Source organism: Mesoplodon mirus, assembly GCF_964341445.2.
Source record: "Mesoplodon mirus genome assembly, chromosome: 4".
NCBI lineage: Eukaryota > Metazoa > Chordata > Mammalia > Artiodactyla > Ziphiidae > Mesoplodon > Mesoplodon mirus.
This window is the reverse complement of record NC_138979.1, coordinates 161,671,164-161,696,934: the sequence shown is the minus strand read 5'-3', so window position 1 is coordinate 161,696,934 and position 25,771 is coordinate 161,671,164. Positions and strand designations below refer to the sequence as shown.

At 41.6% G+C, this 25,771-nt stretch overlaps 1 protein-coding gene across 8 annotated transcripts in view; it reads right to left on the bottom strand.

Moving 5' to 3' along the window:
• TTLL5 (tubulin tyrosine ligase like 5) overlaps positions 1 to 25,771 on the bottom strand; it is a 315,626-nt gene that overhangs the window by 240,355 nt on the left and 49,500 nt on the right. For all 8 annotated transcript variants that reach the window (XM_082618539.1, XM_082618534.1, XM_082618536.1 and 5 more), the window contains exons 10-15: positions 18,086 to 18,187; positions 16,183 to 16,274; positions 15,304 to 15,411; positions 3,632 to 3,713; positions 1,981 to 2,042; positions 501 to 595 (exon numbers count right to left, since the gene is read on the bottom strand). In XM_082618539.1, the coding sequence (XP_082474665.1) occupies positions 501 to 595; positions 1,981 to 2,042; positions 3,632 to 3,713; positions 15,304 to 15,411; positions 16,183 to 16,274; positions 18,086 to 18,187 (541 nt within the window). The remainder of the gene's footprint in view (positions 1 to 500; positions 596 to 1,980; positions 2,043 to 3,631; positions 3,714 to 15,303; positions 15,412 to 16,182; positions 16,275 to 18,085; positions 18,188 to 25,771) is intronic.

Sequence of the window (25,771 nt, the reverse complement as noted above, 5' to 3'; positions counted from 1 at the left end):
ACTATGCAACAAGAGAAGTCACCACAATGAGAAGCCTGCACACCACCACGAAGAGTAGCCCCCACTTACTGCAACTAGAGAAAGCCCGCACGCAGCAACAAAGACCCAAGCAGCGAAAAATAAATTAATTAATTAAAAAAAATACAGCAGAGTAATGATGAGGAATTTGTAGATTCCCTCTCTGTGCCTCGTTTATGAGCATATCAATTTGAGAAAACAGAAAGTGATTTTTAAAAAGAGAGAGAAAGAAAAAAGGAAAAGACAATGAAAAAAGAAGCCAAAAGAAAAGAAAGAAAAAAGCAGAGAGTAAGTTGGTTTGAAAGCATTAAAAGCATAAGCTATTAGCTGTGGCTGAATATAACTGCCTCCTGTCTAGAATGGCCCCCCAATTCTCCGGCTCTAAGTGACCTTATAATCATAGCGCTTCTGCTCACTCATTGACAACAGCTGCCACTTTGCAATAAGCTTCTTTGGGGCTTCCTGTTGCTGAATTTGCTTACCTGAGGTTTCTGGAAAGGGTTTCGCCTGGAAGACTCAAAGGTGGGATAAATTGGCCGGGTTGATGCCCGCTGGGCAGGATCTTGACATACAAACCCTGAATGGGGAATGGGAAATATTAAAACCTGCCATTTTCTAAGAAATTAGCAGATTTACCTGCACCTTTCCTTTAGATGGACAAACTCAGTTTCACTGTCATAAATATTACAGAGATCCATCCTCAGGAGGTTTAGGCGGGACTCTCCCATACACATACTCCACTTAAACTTCGAACCACCATAACTGGAGCAAAGAAGTAAGATATGTTTGCCTTCCTTGGAGAGATGGGGAGCTGAAATGTGATACTGATGGAAAAAGAGATGTAGACTTTTTTTTTTTTTTTTTTTTTTTGCGGTACGCGGGCCTCTCACTGTTGTGGCCCCTCCCGTTGCGGAGCACAGGCTCCGGACGCGCAGGCTCAGCGGCCATGGCTCACGGGCCCAGCCGCTCCGCGGCATGTGGGATCTTTCCAGACTGGGGCACAAACCCATGTCCCCTGCATTGGCAGGCGGACTCTCAACCACTGCGCCACCAGGGAAGCCCGAGATGTAGACTTTTGATGAACTTCAGAGTGAAAGCACAAACCACCATTTAAAAACACAGAGTTGTTAATAAAGACAAGTTATTTCAAAGTGGCTTCCTGGATGGTGTCTGGAAAATAATGTTGTTTTTACCAGGAGAATCCAGAAGCAAGTGAGGGGTCTTGACCTGTTATAGGATCCACTTCTGGAACTGCTAAAGGTGGTCTATTGGCAACTTCCAAAATGGGCTTTGTAGATTACCCATTGCTTAAGAAATTAGGCTTCGGCCCATTTCACTTATTTCCTAAAAGGAAGCAAATTCTCATCTAAGGAGAACACGGTAGCAAAGTTTTACGGCATTTGCTGGTACACCAAGTGTTAGTTCATTTCAAGTGTATTTTATCATGTCCTTTTAGAGTACTTAAAACAACAACAACCCCAAGCCCAAAACATACCCACCTAGCTGCCCATCTCCATCTCAAATTTTTGGCTTATCTACTCAGAAAGGGATTTCTTCCTTGGCTGCTTCAGTTATAACCACTACGGAAGAGTGCTGACACTAGTAGAGACTGCCTAGCAGAAACACAGCCAGTCTCCTTCGTAACAAAGCCTCTTCAGTGGGTTTCACTATCTCAGCTCAGAGAAAAATATATTATCTCCAGATCTTTGCTTAATTCTCTTCCTCAGCTCCTAATTCCTGTGCCCCAGGAATTAGGTCTCAGCCCTAGTTGTGGTTCAGCCTCAGGGCAGGATGGAGCCAGGGGGAATAGAAACACATAAACACTTCCCTGAAAATATAATTTTTTAGTACAAAACATTTAGCATGGCTGAGAAACTGCCAATTGGCAACACCTACAGAACCTGACAAAATGGATGCACTGCTTAAGTTTTATATGGGTTTTCAGAAAACACTACTACTCACCTACAACAGTGAACATATCTGAAATCATGCTGGCTTTAATCTTTAGGTCCAGAGGTGCATCACTAACAGAACAAAGAAAGAAAAGAGCAATCAATAATTTTATAGGTTAACAGAATAGCTGCCCCCAACAGGCCTTAATACAGCAAAGCTACCAAATGTCAATGAGGAGATACACATAAAGCACATCAAATCCATGGGGGAAAAAAAACATCTGGGCAAAAATTCTAGAAATAAAAGCCTGGCATCAAACTCATCCTCTGCAAGGCAGGCCCAGCTCTAAGGCGCTTATCCCCGACATGCAATCTTTTTAATTCCAGAAGGTATTGTGCAATTCAAACTTTGCACAGGTCATAACACTGCTTCACTATCACTGTGGATTTGAGAGGTTCAGATTTTTAATGTGCTCTTTTATGAGTGTGCCCATCATTCAATTTTTTTTTTTTACTGCTATGATAGTCAAATCACATTCACATGCAAGAGAAGAAACTTGGGCTATCTCTGTACTTTTTTTAAGGCTTCATTTTCCATTCTAAATCGATCTTCTTAAGCTTGCAGGCTTACAAATGAAGGCAAAAAACAAGTTATACCAAAATATCACCAGATGATACAGCAGGAACCCACATGGAAACAGAAACAACATGGTCCGAAAGCGGGGGGCATCCCTATGGCAGTGATGCCATGCTGGCTTTGGAGTTGAGGTGTTCCTCCAGAAACCAGATTCCTCTGGCTGCTGGACCCAATGCCTTATCCTGGGGCTCTCTAACATTGTATAATGTACATTGCCGGGAAATCTGCAAAACGTTGACTTAACCAAAGTGTAGCACAACATCTGAAGCATCTGTATTATCCAGCTCTACACCTTACTACTGGGGGTAAGCCAAACTCCCACCCTACAAAGTAGTCAGTCTGTCTTTATTTGATTACTTGGCATTTTCCCAAAATTTCTCATTGTTAAAAATGCAGCAGCTGGGTGGTCTCTGTCATAAATCTCTTGGGTTTTCTAGCTGTTTAGAGAAGCATAAAGCTAACAGAAACTCTGGCTGTAGCCACAGGTAGAAGCAGAATCTTCTCTGGTATTGAAAAATAAGTTTCTTTCCTTCTTCTAAACAACAGATAGGTTAAAATAATTTTTTTTAAAGATTGTTTGAAGTCTTTAGGCTTTAACCTTGGATGGATAACACCAGGACGTGGACAGGATAAAAGGACCAGATATTATCTACACTACCCTAGGCCCAGCTCTATAACTTTATGGTATATGTGGATTAGAGTATGTATAAACTTTTGGTGGCGAAGGAAATGCAATATCTCATGTATTTCTTTACCCTTAGCAGAACACCTACAAAGCTTAAAAAAAGAGAGTGCGAGAGGGAGCACACTGGGGATAAAAATGAAAGAAGCATCCCTTAGAAGCCCAATAAGACAGTAAACAGAGACTGCAAATTGACTAGTAAGATAGGGGTCCATGGTTGCAATATGGACTCTGACAATATACCACAAATCCCCCAAATTCAGAAATTCTAGTCATCTCAATCTAATAACCATGGGGAAAAAAATCTAGTGCCAAGAGAAATGACCAAAAAAAAAAAAAAAGTGTTTTAGAGCTGCTTATTGAAGGTTTGTCTTTTTCTAGTTGATGGAATAGACTACTTACCAGGCCAAAGAGGGAGAGAGATTCACTTCCAACAACCATGGCTTCAGAGTAGAATCTATGAGCACGTCAAAGCCATAGAGTTCTAGAAGTACAACATAACACAATACACAAGATCATTTTCCATGTCACAACCAAACAAAGATCTGGAAGGTTCAATCCAATCAACTCCCATCAAAGCCCTAGAGATTTGCTAAGTATCAAGAGGCAATAGAAGTAGAGAACTTTCAAGTCCAAGAGAAATCAAGTTCTAGAGATAATAAGAAAATAATGCTATAAAACTCCAGTTTCTATCATCCATTCTATTGACATTCCTGAGCTCTACACAGAAAGTGACCTGACTCTAGAAGTTAACCAGCATGATTCTGCTGCTGCCTGGAAGGGTAAAAAAAAAAAATTGTTAGGAAAAGGAATGCAACAAGTGCATCCAATATCAATGCTGCTTTGGGCTTGTTCTAGATTGTTCTCCCCCACTACTTCCCCCACCACATTCTGAAAACAGGAACATCTACAGAAGGCACCTCTCTAGGATCTTCCCATTACACTTTCTTAAACCAAGACCTTACTTTTGCAACCTAGGTCAAGAAGACATCCAAGCATAAAACATATTTATTCTTTCCCCTCTATGGTTTCAATTCCTCTTTGAAGATAGAAAATAAAATACACTGGCCCAACACAGAAAGACAGAAGAGAAAGGAGGGAGCCAGTGGCAGCCAAGCAAGACCGTGACGAGCCATAATGGAGGGAGCCAGAGATCAAATTTCCATGGCTTCTGGATTCTTTACTGATTCTTGTCCCCTAAGTCCCCAAATGTTACAAAGACCAAAGCCAGAACCATTAGCAGGCTCTTCTCCCAGAATGCAGGGATGAGAGGCTAACTTTGGAACCTCAGCTGGCAAACTTTACTCTCATTATTATTATTATTATATATTTTTTGGCTGCATTGGGTCTTCGTTGCTGCGCGCGGGCTTTCTCTAGTTGCAGTGAGCAGCGTCTACTCTTCCTTGAGGTGCATGGGCTTCTCACTGCGGTGGCTTCTCTTGTTGTGCAGCACGGGCTCTAGGCACGTGGGCTTCAGTAATTGCAGTAGGTGGGCTCTGTAGTTGCAGTACGCGGGCCCTAGAGCACGTGGGCTTCAGTAGGTGCAGCACATGGGCTCATTAGCTGCAGCGTGTGGGCTCTAGAGAGTGTGGGCTTCAGTAGTTGTGGCACACGGGCTCAGCAGTTGTAGCTAGCAGGCTCTAAAGCGCAGGCTCGGAAGTTGTGCCACACAGGCTTAGGTGCTCCATGGCATGTGGGATTTTCCCGGACCAGGGATCAAACCCGTGTCCCCTGCATTGGCAGGCGGATTCTTAACCACTGAGCCACCAGTGAAGTCCCTCATTGTTATTATTAATGAGGCCCTCTTGGGGACTTCCCTGACGGTCCAGTGGTTAAGAATCCGCCTTCCAAAGCAGAGGACACAGGTTTGATCCCTGGCTGGGGAACTAAGATCCCACAGGCTGCAGGGCAACTAAGCCCGCGTGTTGCAACTGCTGAGCCTGCATGCTCTGGAGACCGTGTGCAACAACTACAGAGAAGCCCATGTACTGCAGCGAAAGATCCTGCAGGCTGCAACAAAGATTCCGAAACAGCCAAATAAATAAATATTAAAGAAGAAGAAAAAAAATGAGGCCCTCTCCACAGCCCTCCTTAGTATACATACATCAAAGACATCAGACTTTCAGAAGCCCCACTTGTTCCCAAACATCCCACTCTGTGTCCCTCAGATAAACTGTTTGCACACACCTTCTTCCCAAGAGAAAAGACTAGCTTCCTTACAGTTCGACCAGAGGTCACAAGCCACACAGCTCACAGCCATGGAACACAACCAGGTATTTTCCAGAAATTCACTTTGAAACACATTTCTTTACTTCAAGAAGGATTTTCCCATTTCTCAATCCTCTCAAAAACATAGAACAAATGTAGGCTTCTAAAAAGATGGTGCCAAAGATTCTCTTCTAGAACATGAAGTCTGGTGTAATGGGAATCTAGAGACCTGGATCCTCCTCACCACACCACCTTTTATTCACTGTGGAGCATGGGGGAATCATCTCTCTCTCTGATACTTTATTAGCTCCCTCTGGCTTCCCCTATTCTCTTTATTAATCACCATTTGTCAATCTCCAGATGCTCAGCTAACCTATATCCAGAATTCCTATTTAGGCAACATAGATTCAGGTAGACATTCATATTCAAATTCTCTCTCAGGTAAAGTTTGCATGAAGGAGTTGGTTTCCATAGTGCTTATTTAGGATTCCATTTAATTTGCAAAAATAATCACAAACTATAAGAGAGTCTGAGATAGGATTCACCTTCATGTAACCCCACAAAAATCATATACTATCTATACTTTAAAGGTGTAAAGAAAAGAAAGCTCCTTTACCTATCTCATTTTTGGTAGCACATTCATAGCTTTTATAGCTGGTACATTCTCTTTACCTGATCTTCAGTCATCCCATGGTATACTCCCCCCCTTCTATGATACAGCACTAGTAAACACATTTAAAAGGAAAAACCTAAATACAAAAACTACAAATCCATGTTAAAATTACACAAGCAGAGAAAGTATAATGAGTCTGATTCAAGAAAAATAACATTCTCTTCAGTTTTTAAAAGCTGAAGCACAGAATTCAATTATTTCATAAAGTGGTAATATTAATAATAATAATAATAGCATAAGGAATGGGGTGAGAATAATGACTGGTGCACATATTGATCAGATTTACAGAATCAGCCACAAATGAACACAAATTGAAATCAGAAAAACAATCAGTAAGACCCATTATTTAAACACCTCACAATAAGCAACCGACACATTTACTTTACTGTCTCCCCAGTTAAGAGGCAGATTCCAAGAATCTAAGCTGAAAGGCTGAGAACCTATAATGTGGAAAGTAAGGGGAAAGGAAAAAACAAAAACAAAAAAACAACCCAAAGAGAGAAAACACCCTTTACGGTGCATCTTAATTTTCACTCAGGTGAATAAATCCCACCAGGGCTAAACGATCTCAAAATCAGCTTTAAATCTAACTAACGTCTGTACATGCACCAGGCTTGGATCTACCATCACTTGAGAGTGGGGTATGTGATAGCACTGCAACACAGCGCAAAGCCCAGCTCACCTGAGAGGCAGGAACTGGGGGAGAGGATTGGGGTGAAAAAGAGAGCATTTGTATCAGGTTTATCTCTTACAGCAATCAACTCAGCTTAATCAAAAGCATTTGGGTCCTTGGCAGGCTACTAGAGTCCTTATAATGGCCCTTTTAACTTATGATTGGTCTTTTCTGAGGACATTAAAGATTTTAAACGGTAAAAAGTATCAATAGATTGTACTGAGAATATTGAATTTCCTCACCTTTTAATGTTGTGTGTTTTAGCAGCAGTGTCTACAATTTCAAAAATTCAGTATCCAGGATGAGATACACCAGGGTTCCTGTCATTAAAAGGTGTAGGCAAGCTAGGCTTTTCCAGTTCTGAGAGCTACTTTCTTTGTTCCTCTGCATTGTCTTCATCGTGACAGAAAAGCAAGTATTTTTAAAGGACTGTTGCTACCACCTTATTCAACAATGTTTCCTCAAGAAAATTTTCCTTGGTGAGATATATTTCCTTCAACCCCCAGCCAAATCAAAACAAGCTTGAAAATGTGACTAGTGAACGGTAAGAAGCCTGACTCCACCTCGTATTTTACATTAGCACCCTTACCCCACTATTTCTTTCAAGCAGCATCTTTTTTTTTTTTTTTTAATTTATTTTATTTTTGGCTGCGTTGGGTCTTCGTCGCTGCACGCGGGCTTTCTCTAGTTGCGTTGAGCAGGGGCTACTCTTCGCTGTGGTGCGCGGGCTTCTCATTGTGGTGGCCTCTCCCGTTGTGGAGCAGGGGCTCTAGGTGCACAGACTTCAGTAGCTGTGGCTCGCGGGTTCTAGAGAGCAGGCTCAGTTGCTGTGGCGCACGGACTTAGTTGCTCCGCAGCATGTGGGATCCTCCTGGACCAGGGCTCGAACCTATGTCCCCTGCACTGGTAGGCGGATTCTTAACCACTGCACCACCAGGGAAGCCCTCAAGCAGCATCTTGAAAAAGCAATCTAACTTTCTTAACGCCTACTGACTCCCTGGCCCATAAAAATTTGCTTCTGCTGCCACTCTTTAATAATTGACTATTCTCACTGTGATCCCCAAAGACCACCTTGCTGCTTTAAGCCCAAGTATCTGAAACCGTAGACAACCCTTACTTATTGGAACTTTCCTCTCCCTTGGTTCCAGGACACTGCTCTCTTCTGATTGTCCTCCTCCTTTCTCTCCTTCTTTCATTCCTTCTCTTCTGCCCAGCTAGTCACTGGTAGGCTTGCTCAGGGTAGCATCCTCAGGTCTCTTTCCTTCTCAGTGCTACTTCTCTTCTCGGGTGATCTCATGTATTCTCATGGCTGCAATTAACATTATGATGATGACATTCAAATCTGTATCTTTAGTCAAGTGTCTCCTGGACACCAAATCCATAATTCCAAATGCCTTGCAGACATCTTCACTAGGATATCCCACAGGTACTTAACACTCAACAAAACACAGCTCGTTATCTTCTCCCAAAACCTGTTTGGCTTCCCATTATTCTTCATCTTCGAAAACCCCAAGCGCTAGTCTCCAAAGCTAGAAACACTCTTTTTACCATCTCCCAAATCCATCACGTTACCAGATCTCTTTCTCTCTGTTTCTCTTTAATCCAGCCCTTCTTCTATATTCCCTTTTGAGGTAAAATTTATATATTTAATGAAATGGACAGGCCTTAAGTGTACTATTTGATAAGTCTTGATACATCCATGTAACCCACACTCATATCAACACACACAGAACATTTCCATCACCCCAGGAAGATCCCTCGTGCCCCTTCCTGGCCAATACCCTGCTCCCTGTCGCCACACCCCCAGACAACTATTATTCTTATTTCTTATCCCATAGATCATTTTTGCCTATTCTAGAGTTTCATATAAATGGAAGCATACACTCTTTTGAGTCTGGCTTCTCTCATTTAGCATGTTTTTTAGGTTCATCCATCTATCATTATCTTTTGTTTTAAGATAGTTTTACTGAGGTATAATTTACATAAAGTTTACCCTTCTAAATTATAAAGTTTCATGAGTTTTGACAAATGTATAGTTATTTAACTGTCATCACAGTCAATATGCAGAACAATTCTATCACAAATATTCCCTTTGTCACTCTGCAGTCAATCCTCACTCCCCATCCACCAGCAATCACTGATCTGATTTTTGCCCTTTCCAGAAAGTCAAATCAATGGAATCACATGGTATGTAGCCTTCTGAGAGTGGCTTCTTTCACTTAGCATTGTGCGTTTGAGATTTATCTATGTCGTCACACATATCAGTAGTGTAATTCATTCCTTTTACTGCTCAGTAGTATTCCATTTTATGGACCACAATTTGCTTATCTGTTCAACAGCTGATAGACATTTGGGCTGCTTCCAATGTTAGGCGATTATGAATAAAACTGCTATGAACATTCATGTAAAGGTATTTGTGTGAACGTATGGTTTCATTTTTCTTGGGTAAATACCTATGAGTGGGAGTGCTGGGTCACATGACTAAGTGTATATTATCACTGGGTACCTCCTACCACCAAATCATTTCCCTAGCACTAGTCTCTCCCCACTGTAGTCCATTCTCCACGTGGCCATAAGAATTACCTTTCTAAGACACACACCTAACAGTCAGATAGAGAGACAGGCAGTGAATTGGCCCAGCAACAGACGCTGATGTCAGGTTGGTTCCTGGAGGATTTTAAATTAGTCACTTCTAATAATGTTGTACAGTATTCCCTGTGTTATAATTCTGTCACACCAAGCTTTGGGTCAAGTCATGATAAAAGTTAAAGGAAAAATAATAATCCTGTTGTTCTGCTGCTCAAACAACTCTGGTGGCTGTCTATTGTCTGCAGGATAAATTTAAACGTGCCAGTCCTTTACAATCGGTCCCCAAACTACTTCCATAACCTTATCACTCATCACTTCATCCAACTCAGGCTACATCTAGTCACGCTGAACTTTCCATTTCAGAACATGCCACATCCTGTCATGACACTGTAGTTTGCATGTCATATTCCCTCTGCTAGGAATGGCCTTCCCTGGCTCCTCTAGGCATAGCTGGTAACTCCTGGTGTATTCCAAGAGTACCTGAGTCACTCTGCTACTTGTACTGTCCCGTGTCATTTCATGTCTGGTTCTTCCCACTACCTGAGGGCAGGGGCCATGTCTCATGCACTGCTCTATAGCAAACAGTCTGCATTATACGAAGCACATAGGAAGCAATCAAGAAAATACTGATAGAAAAAAAAAAAAGAGAAGAAGAAAATAAATTTTTTAATTAAAAAATTTTTTAATGTAAAACACTACAATTTTTGAGAAAGACAAAATAATTTGCAGCTACTTCCCCAAAATGACCCTAACTGCAAGACTTAATACTCATAATAAAGCCACCAATCATAAAGAAAATAAGAGAAATTCTCATTACGATTTTTACATATTAAGACATATTAAGGAAAAACTTAATAAAAGATGGTCTAGAAAGGGAGGAAAAAAAGATTTGATAGGGAAATAACAATGCATCCAAGTCCTAAGAGACTACTAAACATGTCACACCACTAGTTTTGGAATCAACCCACTAACCCTCCCCAGAAATAAAGTCCCAGCTGAAGCTGTAATCCCTGAAATTGGAAAGAGCTGACATTAGCCAGTTCTTGCTGTCAGTCAAATGCTATTGTATAAAGGAAATTCTTTTCACCTTGGCTGTGGATTGGAGTTGAAAACCTAAGGAGGAAGTCTTTATCTGGGGTTCAGAAGGAAAATTTGGAAAAAAAACAGATCAAAATCCCACAGGAAAATGAACTAAATAAAAGAAAAAGCCCAGAGCCAATTTGTTAACTAGTCCAATAAATCAATATGGTATCTGGCGACCATATGCAAAGGTAGATTTGAGAGGAATATCTAGAACTAGGTACTGCTGATTAGAGCAGAAAGAATACCCTTTTTTAGGCCTGATGTGCTAAAAAGGATGACATCATTTTTCCTGAGATCTAGTTACAGGAGAGCAGAAGGAGAATCCAGGATATGGAGTGCGCCAAAAATGGCTGGACACATCAGAACTTGTCTTCATGTGGGTGGAAAATGAGCCAGAGAGACCTGGCTCTCACACTTGGCTTTGCCATTTATTAACAGCATGACCTGGGACAAATGATTTAACCTCTCTGAATCTTTTTTCCTTGTCTATAAAACATGAGTAATAAACACCAACAAAACTCTTAAGAGGACTAAAGGAAATAACCAATGAAGTGTGCCTGACAAACAGTAGGTACTTTCTTCTAAGTCCCTTCTACAGTAAACTTCCCATCTAAACAGGAGCATGAGATAAGCCAGAAAACAGTATTTTCAAAAAGTGAACTTGGGCTTTCCTGGTGGCGCAGTGGTTGAGAGTCCACCTGCTGATGCAGGGGACATGGGTTCGTGCCCCGGTCCAGGAAGATCCCATATGCCGCGGAGTGGCTGGGCCCGTGAGCCATGGCTGCTGAGCCTGCATGTCCGGGGCCTGTGCTCCACAACGGGAGAGACCACAACAGTGAGAGGCCCACGTACCGCAAAAAAAAAAAAAAAAGAAAAAAAAAAGAAGTGAGCTGTTTGATGACTTTCATTATTTTTCTTGTTGGTCAAGTGGTTTCCATTATAAAATGTATGCTGCCTACTTCCAGTCCTCCAACAAATATTTACAGACACCCCCACTTTAAGGATGTCAGCTTACCCTGTGAAATGGTCTTAAACAATACCAATAAAAGGCCAAACCAGCATCCATCCAACATAACACGATATACTGAGCACGGTTTGTCCTGAACAAAGATGTCACTGGTGTTACCTAAACAAGGCCAGTCTGATCAAGTCTACAAGTGGCAGGACAGCTGGCTCATATGCTCTCAGGCTAGAGAAGACCATGGTCATAGCCTGTCATTTCAGCCATCCTCACACACATAGATGAAACCACTGTCAGCAGCAGCATCTTTAAAGGATAGCTAACATCCTCTTTTTGGCTGGCTGTTTTTCTCCAACTGTTCAAAAAAAAAAAGCTGCTCTCATAGCCAGTAATCTCACAGCGCCAATTTCCTAAGCAACCCTATTTATAGGGTTGCTGTTTAAGCATATATTTCACATGGTACCACATTTTCAGAATTCTGAAGGCAGTAAAAATTAGACTGTCAAAAGTCTGTTTTATTGGGAGAGGCATCAAAAATTCTACTGATCAAGAGTCTTATGACCAAGATGACTTGATTGCCAAAACCCATCTTCTCACCCCCTTTCTCCAAGCTGAGTCTCTTTCATCTGAGTTCTCCCACTCACTAGCTCTAGAACCTGAGGCAAGGGTCTTAATTTCTCAGGGCCTCAATTTCTTTATATGGATTAATTATTCTCTGAGGTCCTTTCCGGATGTACAAATCTATTAAAAAGCATCAAATGGCTAAGTTTCTGGTAGTTTGTGAGGCTCCTAAGCCTACATTTAAATGTTATTAATACAATGCAGGTATTTGTATATATCATCCCATGTGAAATTTGGTTTGAGAGGAACAAACTCATAATCTACACCTTGAACACAGCAGGAACTGAGAAGAGTTAACTACATAAATAAACAAAGGAATGGGAATATTGACCCTACCTGGAAACATAGCTGGACACTACAGGTGGGAGTGTGGGAAAGAAATCATAGGCCAGAAACACTTAGATACTAATGGAATGCTTCTGGCAAAGATCCATATAATGTGGAAAGGCAGAAACAACAACCAAAAGAATATAGTGAACCCCATCACCAGACTATTAGCTTCCTCTCAAACACCAATGCTCTGTTCAAGCCAAATTCTTCTGGGAAGCTCTCAATTCCTGTTTACTCTAAAACAAATGAAAAACAAAAGAAAAAACCCAGATTATTCCTTGTAACTTAAACCCCAGGGGAGGGTGGGAACCAGTGGGTGGCAAAGAGATTCACACAAATAGACACACGTATACAAAATCATTTCTGATGGGGGAAGTTAATGAAGCACACAAAATCCCAGGGCTGACAGGAAGTGGAATTAGAACCACAAAAGCCAAGAAGATAGTCAACAGTTTAAAAAACTCCAGATGCACTGTTTATTAAAACTGAACACAAGCAGGGAGGGGGCTGGAGACCCACGGCTGATGAAACAGTCATAGGGGGCATTTCACTGAGTCAGAGAAAGTCACTGCTTCTCTCACATCAGAACTTCTAATGCCATTAAGGTCAAGAAATTCTTAAGCTTCCAAAAGGCAATCTGGTAATGAAATAAAATAGAAAAGGAAACATTCAGAAGAGCTTGTGATGATTTCCAGAACAGAGATTTTTACATTAAGAGCTACTAGAAATTTACTCTCACAGAAGAGCCAAGTAGATGTAGAAAAGAAATGTTTAATTTTATTTTTAATCTAATAAGGTTTTTGCAGTTGGAGTCATATTTCCCACACCCCCTCCTCAAAAAGTCTGCAATAATTCTAAGAGCCCCCGGCCCTTACCACACCAGATCCATTGGGAAGCCTACCGTCAGGCCACCAAAAGGCAATTAAAGCAAGACCAATCATTCATTCAACAAACATTTCCCGGACATCCTCCAATAGCAAAAAATGCTGCTATGCACAGAAGGCGCAAAAACAAGGGAGACGCTGTTGCTGTCTTCAAGGAGCCTCCAGTCCAGCGGGGGAGACAGACACGTAAACAGGAACTAAAGTACATGCAGGGGGTCGCTGGAGACTGAACAGAGTGCTGGGGTCGAGGTGGCTAACTCTGATGGGAAGACTTAGGGAAAACGTCACCGAAGAAGTGATACTTGACTTTATCTTGAAAAGATGTCAGTTATCTTTTAGGTAAAGTAACATGAGAAAGATATTTCAGGCACGGGATAAAGCAGGTGCGAAGGCAAAGGGTTAGGAAAAGAGCTGGGAGGTCCACGGAGATGATAAAAGGTTTGGTTCGGCAGAAACAGGGTGAGAGTGGAAGGGGAGACACAGTGACTACTAAGAATTCAAGACAATAAGCTCAGTGACTACCGGTAGGAAGAGAACATAATGGAACAAGTACAGAACAGCAGGAGACAGGAGACGCAACAGGGCACTTTGTTAGGCAAGCGTTCCTGGAGGAGACGTCAAGCTGAGTCTCAGAACAAACAGGAGTGTGTAGGGCAGACAGGGGCAGAGTCTAGCTGGACTGCAGGACCTACAGAGAGGCACAAAGGCATGGAGTCCTCAGTGGCACCACTGGATTCTAAGGTGTAGGAGGGGAAATGGAATTCTAGAAAAGTCAGCTGGGGTCAGATCCTTAGAAGCTCTGAAGTCCTATCAAGGTTCTATTTACAAGTTAAGCCTAGGGAGCCATTTAAGGGTTTTAGAAGACATGAACATATTTGCATTTTAAGAAGATATACACATATCATAACCTCTTTTCTGCCTGTATAATTTTAGGTCCTGGTTCATCTACCATCTTCTATTCAGAGTCTCAACATTTCCCTTTGTTTAGTGCCCCTCACGTACAGGCTGTTATGATAATCTATTAAAGAGATCAAGAATTATAATGTCTAATTATAAAAATAATTAAAAAATTTTTTTATGGAGTACAAATATGCTTTGCGTACGTCATCTCATTTGCCCTTCAAGGTACTCTTAGAAGGTAGGTACCATCATTACTGCCATGTTATAGTTGAGGAAACAGGATTAGAGTAACTTGTTGAAAATCAGAAAACTAATAAGGGGTACGAATGGGTCTCAAACTAAGTCTGTCAGGCTCTACAGCCCATGTTCTTTACTTCTCTGTTACGCTGTCTCCTACTGTATTCCTTTAATTATCCCCCCATCAATGACCCTACCGTGTTTTACTAACACAGCCTGCCACCTGCTGAAAGCCTGTGTGACTGCACAGACATGCATACCAACAATCACTAAGGACTCACATCCACACAGAGAGCAAACGGGGGCAGGCACCCTCGGTGCTACGGTCACAACTAGCGGGTCAGTGAGCAACAGGCTTCCTGGTGCAGTAGTTGTGATCTGCTTCTTACTCTTTCTCTGTGCAAATAGGGAATTAGGGGTGGGAGAGAAGAGAAGGGGAGGAGGAAGAGGAAGGGAAGAAAGAAGGGGTGGGGGTGGGGGTGGAGAACCCACCAGAAAGAAGACTAAAACAAAAAGGAGGAGCCATTGGAAAATGGGAGAAAGCACATACTGGTACCAGCCAGAGCTTCTTGGAACAGTTCCCAGTCTGGCTGCCAAAGAGCTCTGGAATATATTTGTTAGAGCTGGATTCCTGTACAGTCCGTTGCAGACTTTTTCTGATTGCGCTCTGACAAAGAGACCCACACTTTAGTTACAATCCCTGCTTCCCGCACCGAAAGCTAGTTAGTCCTCAGGGGACCTCCAACTAAGTTCACCACCGGCCTCTTCATATGCTACGTGAGTTTAGAAAGAAAGAAAAGTCCACCACATACTTTTTACCCTTGTAGAATCACTAAGCCTCTCTACCCCAGTATCCCATCCCAACTTCCCAAGCCCCTTTTCACAAAATATGTTAAGCTTCTTGAGTCTCCTTACCAAAACAACTGCTGCGATGAGGAACAAAAGTTTTACAGGCTGTGGCAATAGCTAGTTCAGCAGAGATTACAGTCTTAATGATCAGGTCTTCTACATGGGCCATCAACGCTACAGAAGAAAAAAAAAACACTATAATGCATGAATTAGGACTGGATTCCAGAACACAATATAATTTATAACAGCACATGTGCTCATTCAAAGAAGTCTCCGTGTGGCAGTCTTGCAAATGGGTGCTCCAGGAGAAGGCATGTCTGTGAACAGAGGGACATAGGCAAGAATGCAGGTGCTGGGAGATGTACTCAAGTGGTCTCCTATGACAAGAGACAGACACAGACTGGAAAAGGAGCCTTCCCCGCTTCTCACTCTCCTCCTCTCACCCTTCCCTTTGTGGACTGAGATAGGCCTTTTGGCACACTGCTTCCCATTCTGCTCAAGGCTCAGCGACAGTGTCCATTTTGATTCCAAGCCTGTGTACTCAAACTTGACACTGTCCATTCTCCAATTCATCAACAGGAATGAAAGAGATTGCCTTAGGAAAATGTGAACTCAGGGCCAATATGGAGATAGACAATTTGTTATGTAAAAAGCTGACCGTATTTTAGTGAGCAGTTCAACATTCAAGAAGGATAAATTCCCTAAAAACTAAAGGAAAAAGTTGTCTTCCAAACTAGAAACAAGAGAAGGGATTTGGGGAGCCATGGTAAGTAAGCTTGTTGTTCTCCATCTTGTAAAGGGCAGGAAAAATTAACACCAAGAACAATGATCCCATCAGACATCTCAGCAACACTATTAGAATTCGAGAGAATGACTCCTGGTTAGAGATAATAGTACAGTTATACGAAGAAGAGAAGTCAAAAAGGAAAAAGCCCTGGTACTCACCAGTTGTATCTCTGCCTTCTTGTTTCAGATACCTAAGCATAGCACTCATGCTCCATTTGTTCCCATAATCCTCCACTTCCGGATCATCACAACTAAAACAAATTCATGGATCAATGTCACGTATGCAACTAGGCCTGGCTCTAGAAACAAGATTTTTCACAAAGAGCCTCCTTTCCTTATCGGTCTTTAGAAAAATATTCCCTTTGCTGACTTCCACTCACCCACTTTTTCTTGGTCCTTTTTGTCATATACGCCTTTGTACCAGTTTCTTCCATTGAAATGAAAATGCATATAACTTGCCTTAATGAGGGGGGTAGGGGAAAGGAAGGCAAATTCCTCCTTAACCAAACAATTATGCATCATGAACCAGTAGAAGAAATTTGTGAAAGAATGTAAACAAATTTAAGAATAGTTACAAAATATTAACAGATTGAAATGCTTGGGGATACTAACCTTGCCTTTGAGGTAAATGTCACATGAGCCCACAAACCGGCCTCTAATGCCATTTTCAGACCAGAACTGAGTCTAGATGGGCTAGTAAGCTAATCTAGCACAGCATTTTAATGAGTTAACCCTGGACAGAACCGTGCTGGTATCTGAAGCAAGCTCCCTTCTGTCTAGTGATAGACACGGCTTTTTTGGATACCTTTTGAGGTATCACCCAAGGGAGAATGCCCTAGAGCAACAATAGAAGTAATGAAGTACACCACCGCTACAGCAACAAAGCGGCAAATAGGGCACATTCCCAGATTGTTGGAAGGGTCTTGCAATCCGAAACCTGTATTTTACAGCTGCCCCCTTATTCCCTATCACCACCCCACAACCCACCAGTTGCATCTTTGCTCATCTTCCGAAGTGCAGGATATTGCATCTTCAACCAATTCCTAACACCGGTCACAGGACACTCAATGAAATCTATACAGCTTCGGCAACTATGCCATCACTTCCAGATTCCTTTCTTTTTTTCCTTGGACCTCCTAGGCACCTATTTTTAGTCTGAGTAGAAAGTAACTGTTTGGGTTTCTTTTTTATTTTTCCAGTTTCTGGCAAAATTATCAGGATGAAAGAAAACACAGCAGAAAGAATATTTCCACACAGCTGGGCTGGTACTCCGTTCCACTGAATCTTTTTCTGAGATGGCCTCATTTCTTCTTTATTTAATTTATTGCTAACGTTTTTTCCCCCGATCATAGAAGTGTTTCTTTTAGAAAAACTTAGGAAATAACATAAAAGTACAGAGAAGAAGACAGACATCCCCCACCCAAAATCCCATCCATTATAGTTAACGACTGTTAACATTTTAAGATATATCCTTCTAGCTTTCTTCTCTCTCCCACAGCCCCTCGGGGGGAAAAAACAGCTTTAGTTACCTTACATATTCAAAAAAGAAACTAAATTGCATGTACTGTGTGGTAACTTGCTTTTTCCACCTGACAATGTACAGTGATGAACATTCTTGTTTCTAATCTTGTGTATAAATCCTTTATTTCTTAAGGTTAAGCTCCTAGAAACAGAATTGCTGGGTCAAAGAGCACAACCATTTCTGAAGCTTTTGATACATTTTGCCAAGTGCTGAAATGACCTAATTTCTTGACTTCGAAAAAGTTCCATATGCCTATAAAATTCCTACCTCTAAGTCAAGTGAGGGAACTTGACAATGAGGCAGACGAAACTTGGGAAGGAAGGCATATTTTGGTGGAGAAAGGGGACATTGTAGGTGGGCAAGCAATAGAGAAGCCGTAGCAGGTAAGCCTCAAAACTACATGAAATGACTCCAATAGCTCTAAGTTACATGGATATGAGCGTAAAGTTTTCCTCCAGTGCAACAAGTTAACTCTGCACTTCTCCAACGCCTGCCTCGGAGACCAACTTCCCTGGCTCCTGGCTCAGGCGCAGCCAGTACCTGACATAGTCTCCACTCTTCTTATTCACACTGTAATTGGTCAGGTGCATGAACTGGTTCCGAATATTCTTGGCTCCTTGGTCATATCGTACGGTGGCAAACCTGATAGAAAAGACACAGGTTAAGTGTCAGGAACAGGGCTTCGATAAAATACAGGATCAATGAGATATTAATACAGGGAGGTGGCATCCTCCTCAAATACTGAGTGCTTCTTAAGTGCCAACCCCCACGCTAAGTGTTTCATGTACAATATCACATTTAATTCAATCACTAAAGCAATTTTCTGAAGGAGGTACCATTATGTCTAATTTTTAAAACAGATATGAACATTAAAATATGATCTGGGTGCTTCCCTGGTGGCGCAGTGGTTGAGAGTCCACCTGCCGATGCAGGGGACATGGGTTCGTGCCCCGGTCAGGGAAGATCCCACATGCCGCGGAGCGGCTGGGCCTGTGAGCCATGGCCGCTGAGCCTGCACTTCTGGAGCATGTGCTCCGCAACGGGAGAGGCCACAACAGTGAGAGGCCTGCATACTACAAAAAAAAAAAAAAAAAATACGATCTGGAAGATTAAGTAACTTGCCCCAGATCACACTGACTCCAAAACCCATGTTCTTAACCACGAGATGCTGCTTTTTTGATACAGAACCTTAGACGGATAGGAAAGATGAAAAATGAAAACAAAGTTATTCACAGTCAAGGAAACTGTGTATAGGATGCTGTGGATGATGGGACATTAGCCTGTCAAGAAACACCTGAGTGCCTACACAGTGCCTGGTACTAAAGCATTCTATGGAAAATATTATGCAAAAAGAAAAAAAAGGACAGCATAATAATATAGGGACTTAGAACTCACATCCATAGGAAAAAACAGAACTGATCTATAAAATTAAGAAAACAATAATGGCAGCATTAACAGCATACAAAGCCTAAGTCTGCAGAACAGCATAAATATGAGCCTAGAGTGGATTAATTCCTCAATTTGGAATGGCGGCAAAAAGAGGGATTAAACACGGAGCCCACTGAAAACAGAGCAGCAATTTGATATCCTGGACTGTTGTCAAAAGAAGACCAAAGTATAAAATATATGTGCCTCTGAAGGAAGTAGCCAAGGAAAGAGAAAACTTTCCAGTGATGCTCAGCATCAACAAAAGTACACTCGCGTCGAACGGTTATGGTAAATATCACCCCGTTTACATACCACTCTAACCCTATCACCCTTCACTAAAGTGGTTTTCCCCAGAGGCACAACCAAGCGTGTGAAAAAAAATCCTGGAAGGCCACAGGTTTATGTTCACATGATTTACAAATGATTTACATGTGCTTACTCAGACTATGAAGTCAACGTGAATTTTTACCACACTGAAGGGCAGCATTTAATATTTTTCTTCTCCTCTGTTTCTTCTCACTCACCCACCATCTCTGCTCCCTAAGTCCCTGTACTAGAAATCTACAAGAGCCAAAGGAAGAAGAGTGGAAAAAGGAAAAATAAAAAAACCAAAAAAAAACCCCGCAAAACTAAAATAAACAAACATGAGGCCAGGAAGAAGGATGTGGACAAAGAGAAAATGTTGACCAGGCATGTACGGCTAAGGGGCAAGAGTCTGAGGAGCATTACGTCTATGCATGAGAAGGACCTCAGGTTTTCCAGAAACTTCCAGCAGTTATCACTTAACTTCACCCATGTCACTCCGTGGTGAGTAAACCTTACCTATACATCCCAGTCTTCCTTCGTCAGAGATCCTCCAATCAAGCGGGAAATAGTCATTCTCTGAATTCTTGTGAAATGCGAAGGGGGCCCATGCAGGCCTCAGAGGCTGCCTGCCTCAACCAGACATTACCTCACAGTGACATACCACCTGCCATCTCTCCCCCAAAATAATGATTTAGAGGGAGGGAAAAGGTTCTGCTTCAGAGAAAGAGGTTTTTCTCCTCTTCTAAATACAAGTACCTGATCTAATTTGGTCAACATGAAAAGACTGGCAAAGGCCTAGCAGTTAACTGTAAACTGGTACCCAACACATCTGTCATTCCTATCCTCCTTTTTTCAATAGGACTGCATCTCTAAAAAAATAAGTTTTCTTCTTCCTAGTCTTCCTTTTAGCTGGGACATTTATATTCTGAAACTCAGGAAGGACAAGATCATTAATGTGACAGTTCTTCTAAGTATAAGAAGAAGTAAGAATCAGAGAAAACAGAAACAAAAAACTAAGCTCAGTGGAAAAGTTACCCAAAAGGGCAAAGGTGTTACACTCTTTATTTCAGTCAGCTGAACAAGGAATGTAGAAGACCATGTAGAGGAAAGGCAGGTGTATATGCTCATCTTTCCTCCCAACCCAGGAGGAGTTTATGGTTCTCACTAAAATCTGGATTAAACAAACCACATTCATCTCTGACCACCATTTTCCAACATTTTCATCTTATTTTCTACATCAGAGGTCCCATTAGTCTTAGATCTGGCCTACTAATCAAGTTCTGATTAACCTACAAAGGTTGTTTTTTATTTTTAAACTTGAATAACTTGGTCAGCATTTAAAACGCAGACCTTCCTTCCTGAAGCCCAGTGGCAGCCAGGGTCCATGTGAGGAAAATGGTGGACAGGACGGGAAGGCAGCCCAGAGGCAGTACAAGGAGGTTATCTACACAGGGTGGTGCCCCACAAGGGTCAAAGTCCACACAAGGAGGACATCTGAATGGGGTAGTGACAGGGAGGTTGGGAGACTAGCTACACAAGAGAGGACTGAGTAAATAAATATGTTGAAGATAATAGAAGTCAGATTTCTCACTGTTGGAAAAAAGATAAAAAATATGGAAAGGGAAAAAGCTAGAATGAATGCTGTAGTTTTGAGCTAGAATTGGAGGTATTTGTATGAACTCCTGATTTTCAATATAGATACAGAAATAAATATAAATGTAAATGTGTATGTATGTGTACATGTACGTGTATCTATACACATATTTCCTAGGTATGTCCATTGCAAGAACCTGATAGCAGAGACACCCCAGAACAATGAGCATATCTAGCACCTGGATCTGTATGTCTAAATACTATCCTCCATTAAAAGCAACCACTGCTCCTTGGAGAAAATAGTTGATTCCAGGCTGGGACAGAGAAAGAAGATGAGCCTGAAATATCTTGTGCTCAAAGAATGAAGGGACATGTCAGAAGGACACAAAAGTCAGCTTAAACGGGCTCCCATTGGCCAAATCTGGGACAATTTGAGCATCAAAATAAATCATAATAGTAAAGGATTACAACCCATTAAATAACACAGGAATCCTTAAGTCCACATTGGTATATATAAACAAATGAATAAATGAACAGGATGGAGAGAAAACTCTTCTTGGGAGTAAAATGCCAAATAATAAAAGTAAAAGGAATGATGGGATTAGAAAATCATTATTCCACAACCATCATAGTAATAATTCATTCAGGCAAGAAACATCAATGAATATTAAAATTGTTGGGTGAAAATGAGATGAAGAATGAGATTTTACATGGTCTCAAAGTATCTCTTCATAAGATATTTATTAATTACAGAGGGGAAAACAAAGTAAATTTACAGTGGAGAAATCTGTCAGACATTGTCTTCAGTGCTCAAACACCACTAAATAGTTATCATGTACCACTGGATTTAATGCAATAAGAACATTCTGTGACATTCTGGCCAAAAGTACATAACCTCAGTCTAATTATGAAAAAATATCAGACAAACACAAATTGAGGGCCATTCTACAAAATGACCAGCCTAAATCTTAAAAAATGCTGAAGTCATGAAAGTCAAGAAAAGACAGAGTAAATGTTCCAGATCAAAGGAGACTAAAGAGACTTGACAACTAAATATAACATGTGATCCTGGATTTGGAGCTTTCTGTTATAAAGAACATTATCAGGACAGTTGGCCAAATTTGACTGTGGGTCTCTAGAGGAAAGTTAAAAGGCAGTTCTTCATACTATTTTTACAGCTTTCCCATAACTTTGAAATGGTTTCAAAATTAAAAGTCTAAAAAGAAAAGTTTCTCAATGAAAATCTAGACTTTTCAGCCTCCCTTAAAAAACCAGAAGATCTGGCAATACCACCTGCCTTGGTCCATTCAGGCTGCCATAACAAAATACTATAAACTGCATAAACTGCGTAGCTTACAAATAATAGAAATTTATTTCTGTTGGCTGGAAGTCCAAGGTCAAGATGCAGGCAGACAGACAGCACCTTCCTGCTGTGTCCTCACAGGGTGGAAGGGGTGAAGAATCCTTCCAGGGCCTCTTATATTAAAGGGCACTAATCATATTCATAAGGGCTCCACCCTCATGACCTAATCACCTCCCAAAGTCCCCATCTCCTAATACCATCACCTTGGGGGTTAGGAGTTCCACATATGAACTTGGGAGGTAGCATTCAGACCACAGTACTACCACATATCAACGACTTGCTGCCAATGAAGAGTAAATATGCTTTAGGTGGGACATGTGATCTCTGGTTCTCCAGTCTCCACTGGGCCAACCTTTTCAGGGAATGTCCTTGTAAGCATTTAAGTTTATGACTTGTGATTTAGATCTTCACATATCAAATTTCACCCTATTTAGGTCTGAAAGCTTCAACACAATTTCTTTATTAGAAACACCTAAAAGAGGTAATTCTCTACTAGGTAGCCCACAACCAAGTTTGTAAACACTGCTCCTAACACATACTGAAATTTACATGATGAATTAAGTCTTGAACCTCCCTCTTAATGAAATCAAGATTTAGGAAAAGCTCTCATGACAGAATTTCATAGCTTTGACTTTTAAACAAAACAAAAAAAAAGAAAAAAAAGAAAGAAAAAAGGAATGGGGGGGTTCCTACTTTCTTTGTAAATCTGAAACCCTGAGCTCTATTTCACCACCTATGATGAACAGAGAACTATATGCCCTTTTCTCTCTTTTTTTGCCACATTAAAATATATATAGATTACCTTTATTCTGACAAATTCTTTTTTTTTTTTTTTTTTTTTTGCGGTACGCGGGCCTCTCACTGTTGTGGCCTCTCCCTTTGCGGAGCACAGTGTCCAAACGCGCAGGCTCAGCGGCCATGGCTCACGGGCCCAGCCGCTCCGCGGCATGTGGGATCTTCCCAGACCGGGACACGAACCCGTGTCCCCTGCGTCGGCAAGCGGACTCTCAACCACTGCGCCACCAGGGAAGCCCCGTGACAAATTCTTAAATCAAAAACTACATTTCCTTTTTGTTTTCTAACGTTTCCCAGTGAGAATCAATACAATGATAATAATTTGTCTCAAACTCTTGAGTGTGTATGTGAAGAAAGGGTTTCAATGTTAGACATATAGTAGGTACCTGATAAGCACTAACCGAAACTACAGCTGAGTTGCTTGTTCAGGAACTTTACCAACATGGAACTCAAACAAGAAGGAAAGCACAGAGTTAGTGGGGTCTTTGGAACTCTCTTCCCCCGTTCAAAAACTACTTTGTTCTTCTATGAATACGACACCATAGTCAGAGTTATAGAGAGTCTAGATGTAGGACAGTTAAACCGAACCCCCCAACCCCACTTTGATAGCTACATGTTCTAACAAACATTTACTACAAATGTACAAAGTAAGGGGAGGCCAACTCTCAAGAGACCCTGGCTGTGGCACATGTGTTATCTTTCAGCAGGTGTAACCATTCAGTGCCAGAAAGGCCTGGAGGATGAAGAGACAGCACCTCAGGCAGCCTTGCCAGGAGCCACTGGGTTTCATCCTGGCCTGACCCAGAAAAATCTTATGGAAGAGAACAAGAGGCCCAAGAGCTCTCTGATCTGCTGTCAACCAGCTGCGGCCGGGAGACTGCCAAAGTGCTGCAGTGACTAGGCAGCGCCCTGCGGAGCCGTCTGGGAGGGGATTACCAGCCTGATCCCCTGGTCTTCAGAGCCAGAAATGACTCAAACTTCACAAACAGCAAGGGCCTGCCAGGGAGGGTGACAATGAGCACTGGAGAGGGTTTTCTTCCCCTTGTTGGTGTCTCTTCCCCCTCTTGCTGCTATGGCAGATTCTGGACAGTGTGCAGCCTGTGAGGTAATCTGAATTCCTTGGCAACCGGCAAGTACCTGAATTCTTTCAAAACCACAGGAATCCAGCAGAGAAAAGGTAAATATCCCTGCGGAGCCAGTGTTAATTAGCAAGGAAGGCTACTGAAGAAGTAACTGGGGGTGGGGAGGAAGGCAGAGGCATTACAAATGCTTTGGGATCTTTTCTGAATTTCCACTGAATAATATGGCTGAGTAGAAGAGAGGCAGTCCCTGACCCGGGCCTTCTCAGTGTCCCATCTTCCCAACCCACCGTGCGGATGGAGCTCTCCCAGTTCCCTGGAGGGGCACTTTCATTTCCCCGCAGCTGACAGTGCTACATCTTTGGGTCTCTGATATGACAGCACATTTGGTTTTCAATTCAATTTTGTTTTAATTTTTTTCAACTTTTTATTTTTCCTGTTTCAGTGAAAATTTGGCTGTTAGCTTTGTCTCAAAAAGGGCCTCGTCAAATCATTTAGACCACATACTGGATCCACCTAAAACTGTAAAAACCAGAACAAAGTCTTTTTGGATTCCACCTCGGTCAGGAAAAAAAACCCTACACCATTTTGGTAGAGAAAAGCACCCCTCTCTGGAAACTTGAGTGCCCCCTGCTGGTGTAAAACAGTAACATACACGTGAAACTCAAAAAGTAGGAAGGGGCGAAATACTGGACTCAAACACCACTGAGACAATTTTTTAAAACGCCTCAATATTGTGCCCACGTATAAGAAAATAATGAGAGTCTTTCTACTTCCTATGTTAATAAAGCAAGGACAGCTGAAATGATTAATCTAGAAAGAAACTATTTAGGGTCTTTTTCTTTAGTAAATTTAAGAAGGTAAAGAATTCACACAAATTCTTACTTCACAGAACCGTCTTATGAAATGAACTTAATCTTTCTGTCATTAAACATGAATTTTGAGGCCCCAAACAGAAGTGACATGGGATAAGACCCTTCTTTTCTGAAGAAGGAAACCAATTACACTGCCACCAGTTCTGTCTCTTTAGGAAAGATTATGGTTTTCCTCTTTGAGCCTCAAAGTAAAATGCTCTAGTGACCTCATCCCAAACTGATTATCTTCAGTAATGTCTATTTAAAACAAACGTGACCCAAGATTACTAGAGGCTGCAGATCTGGAGATGCTGTAGACTATTGTTGAAAGTAATGACACAGTCGAATGGCTTCTGAGGATTAAAAAGCAGGAGATGAGTGCCAAGATACACAGTGGTTAAGACACAGGGACTTAGGCACATGGACGTTATTGTGCAGAGCAATGCACCCTTGCAGGACTGGCTAATAGCCTGTCATAATGTACTACTGTAAAGCTTTTATATTCGCCTATACCTTTAGGTAAAATAGCCAAAACCCTGAAAATTCTTTTTCTTTTGGTTCAGTTGAATCCAAATTTTTACAAATTTGTTTTCCAAATTATTCTCAGAAGGAGCATCCATTTTTAAACTATATAAATAAATATACTCAGTTCCTGCTGGAGGCAAGAGAAGAGTTACTCAATTCCGTGGGTTCTGACTTCCAACCCACACCCAATAGCCAAAGCACTAGCGCAGCTGGAGTAAGTTCTAAAATAAATACTAGTATTGTTCCCATTTTGCATCTGAGCCATTGAGGTTTTAAAACAATG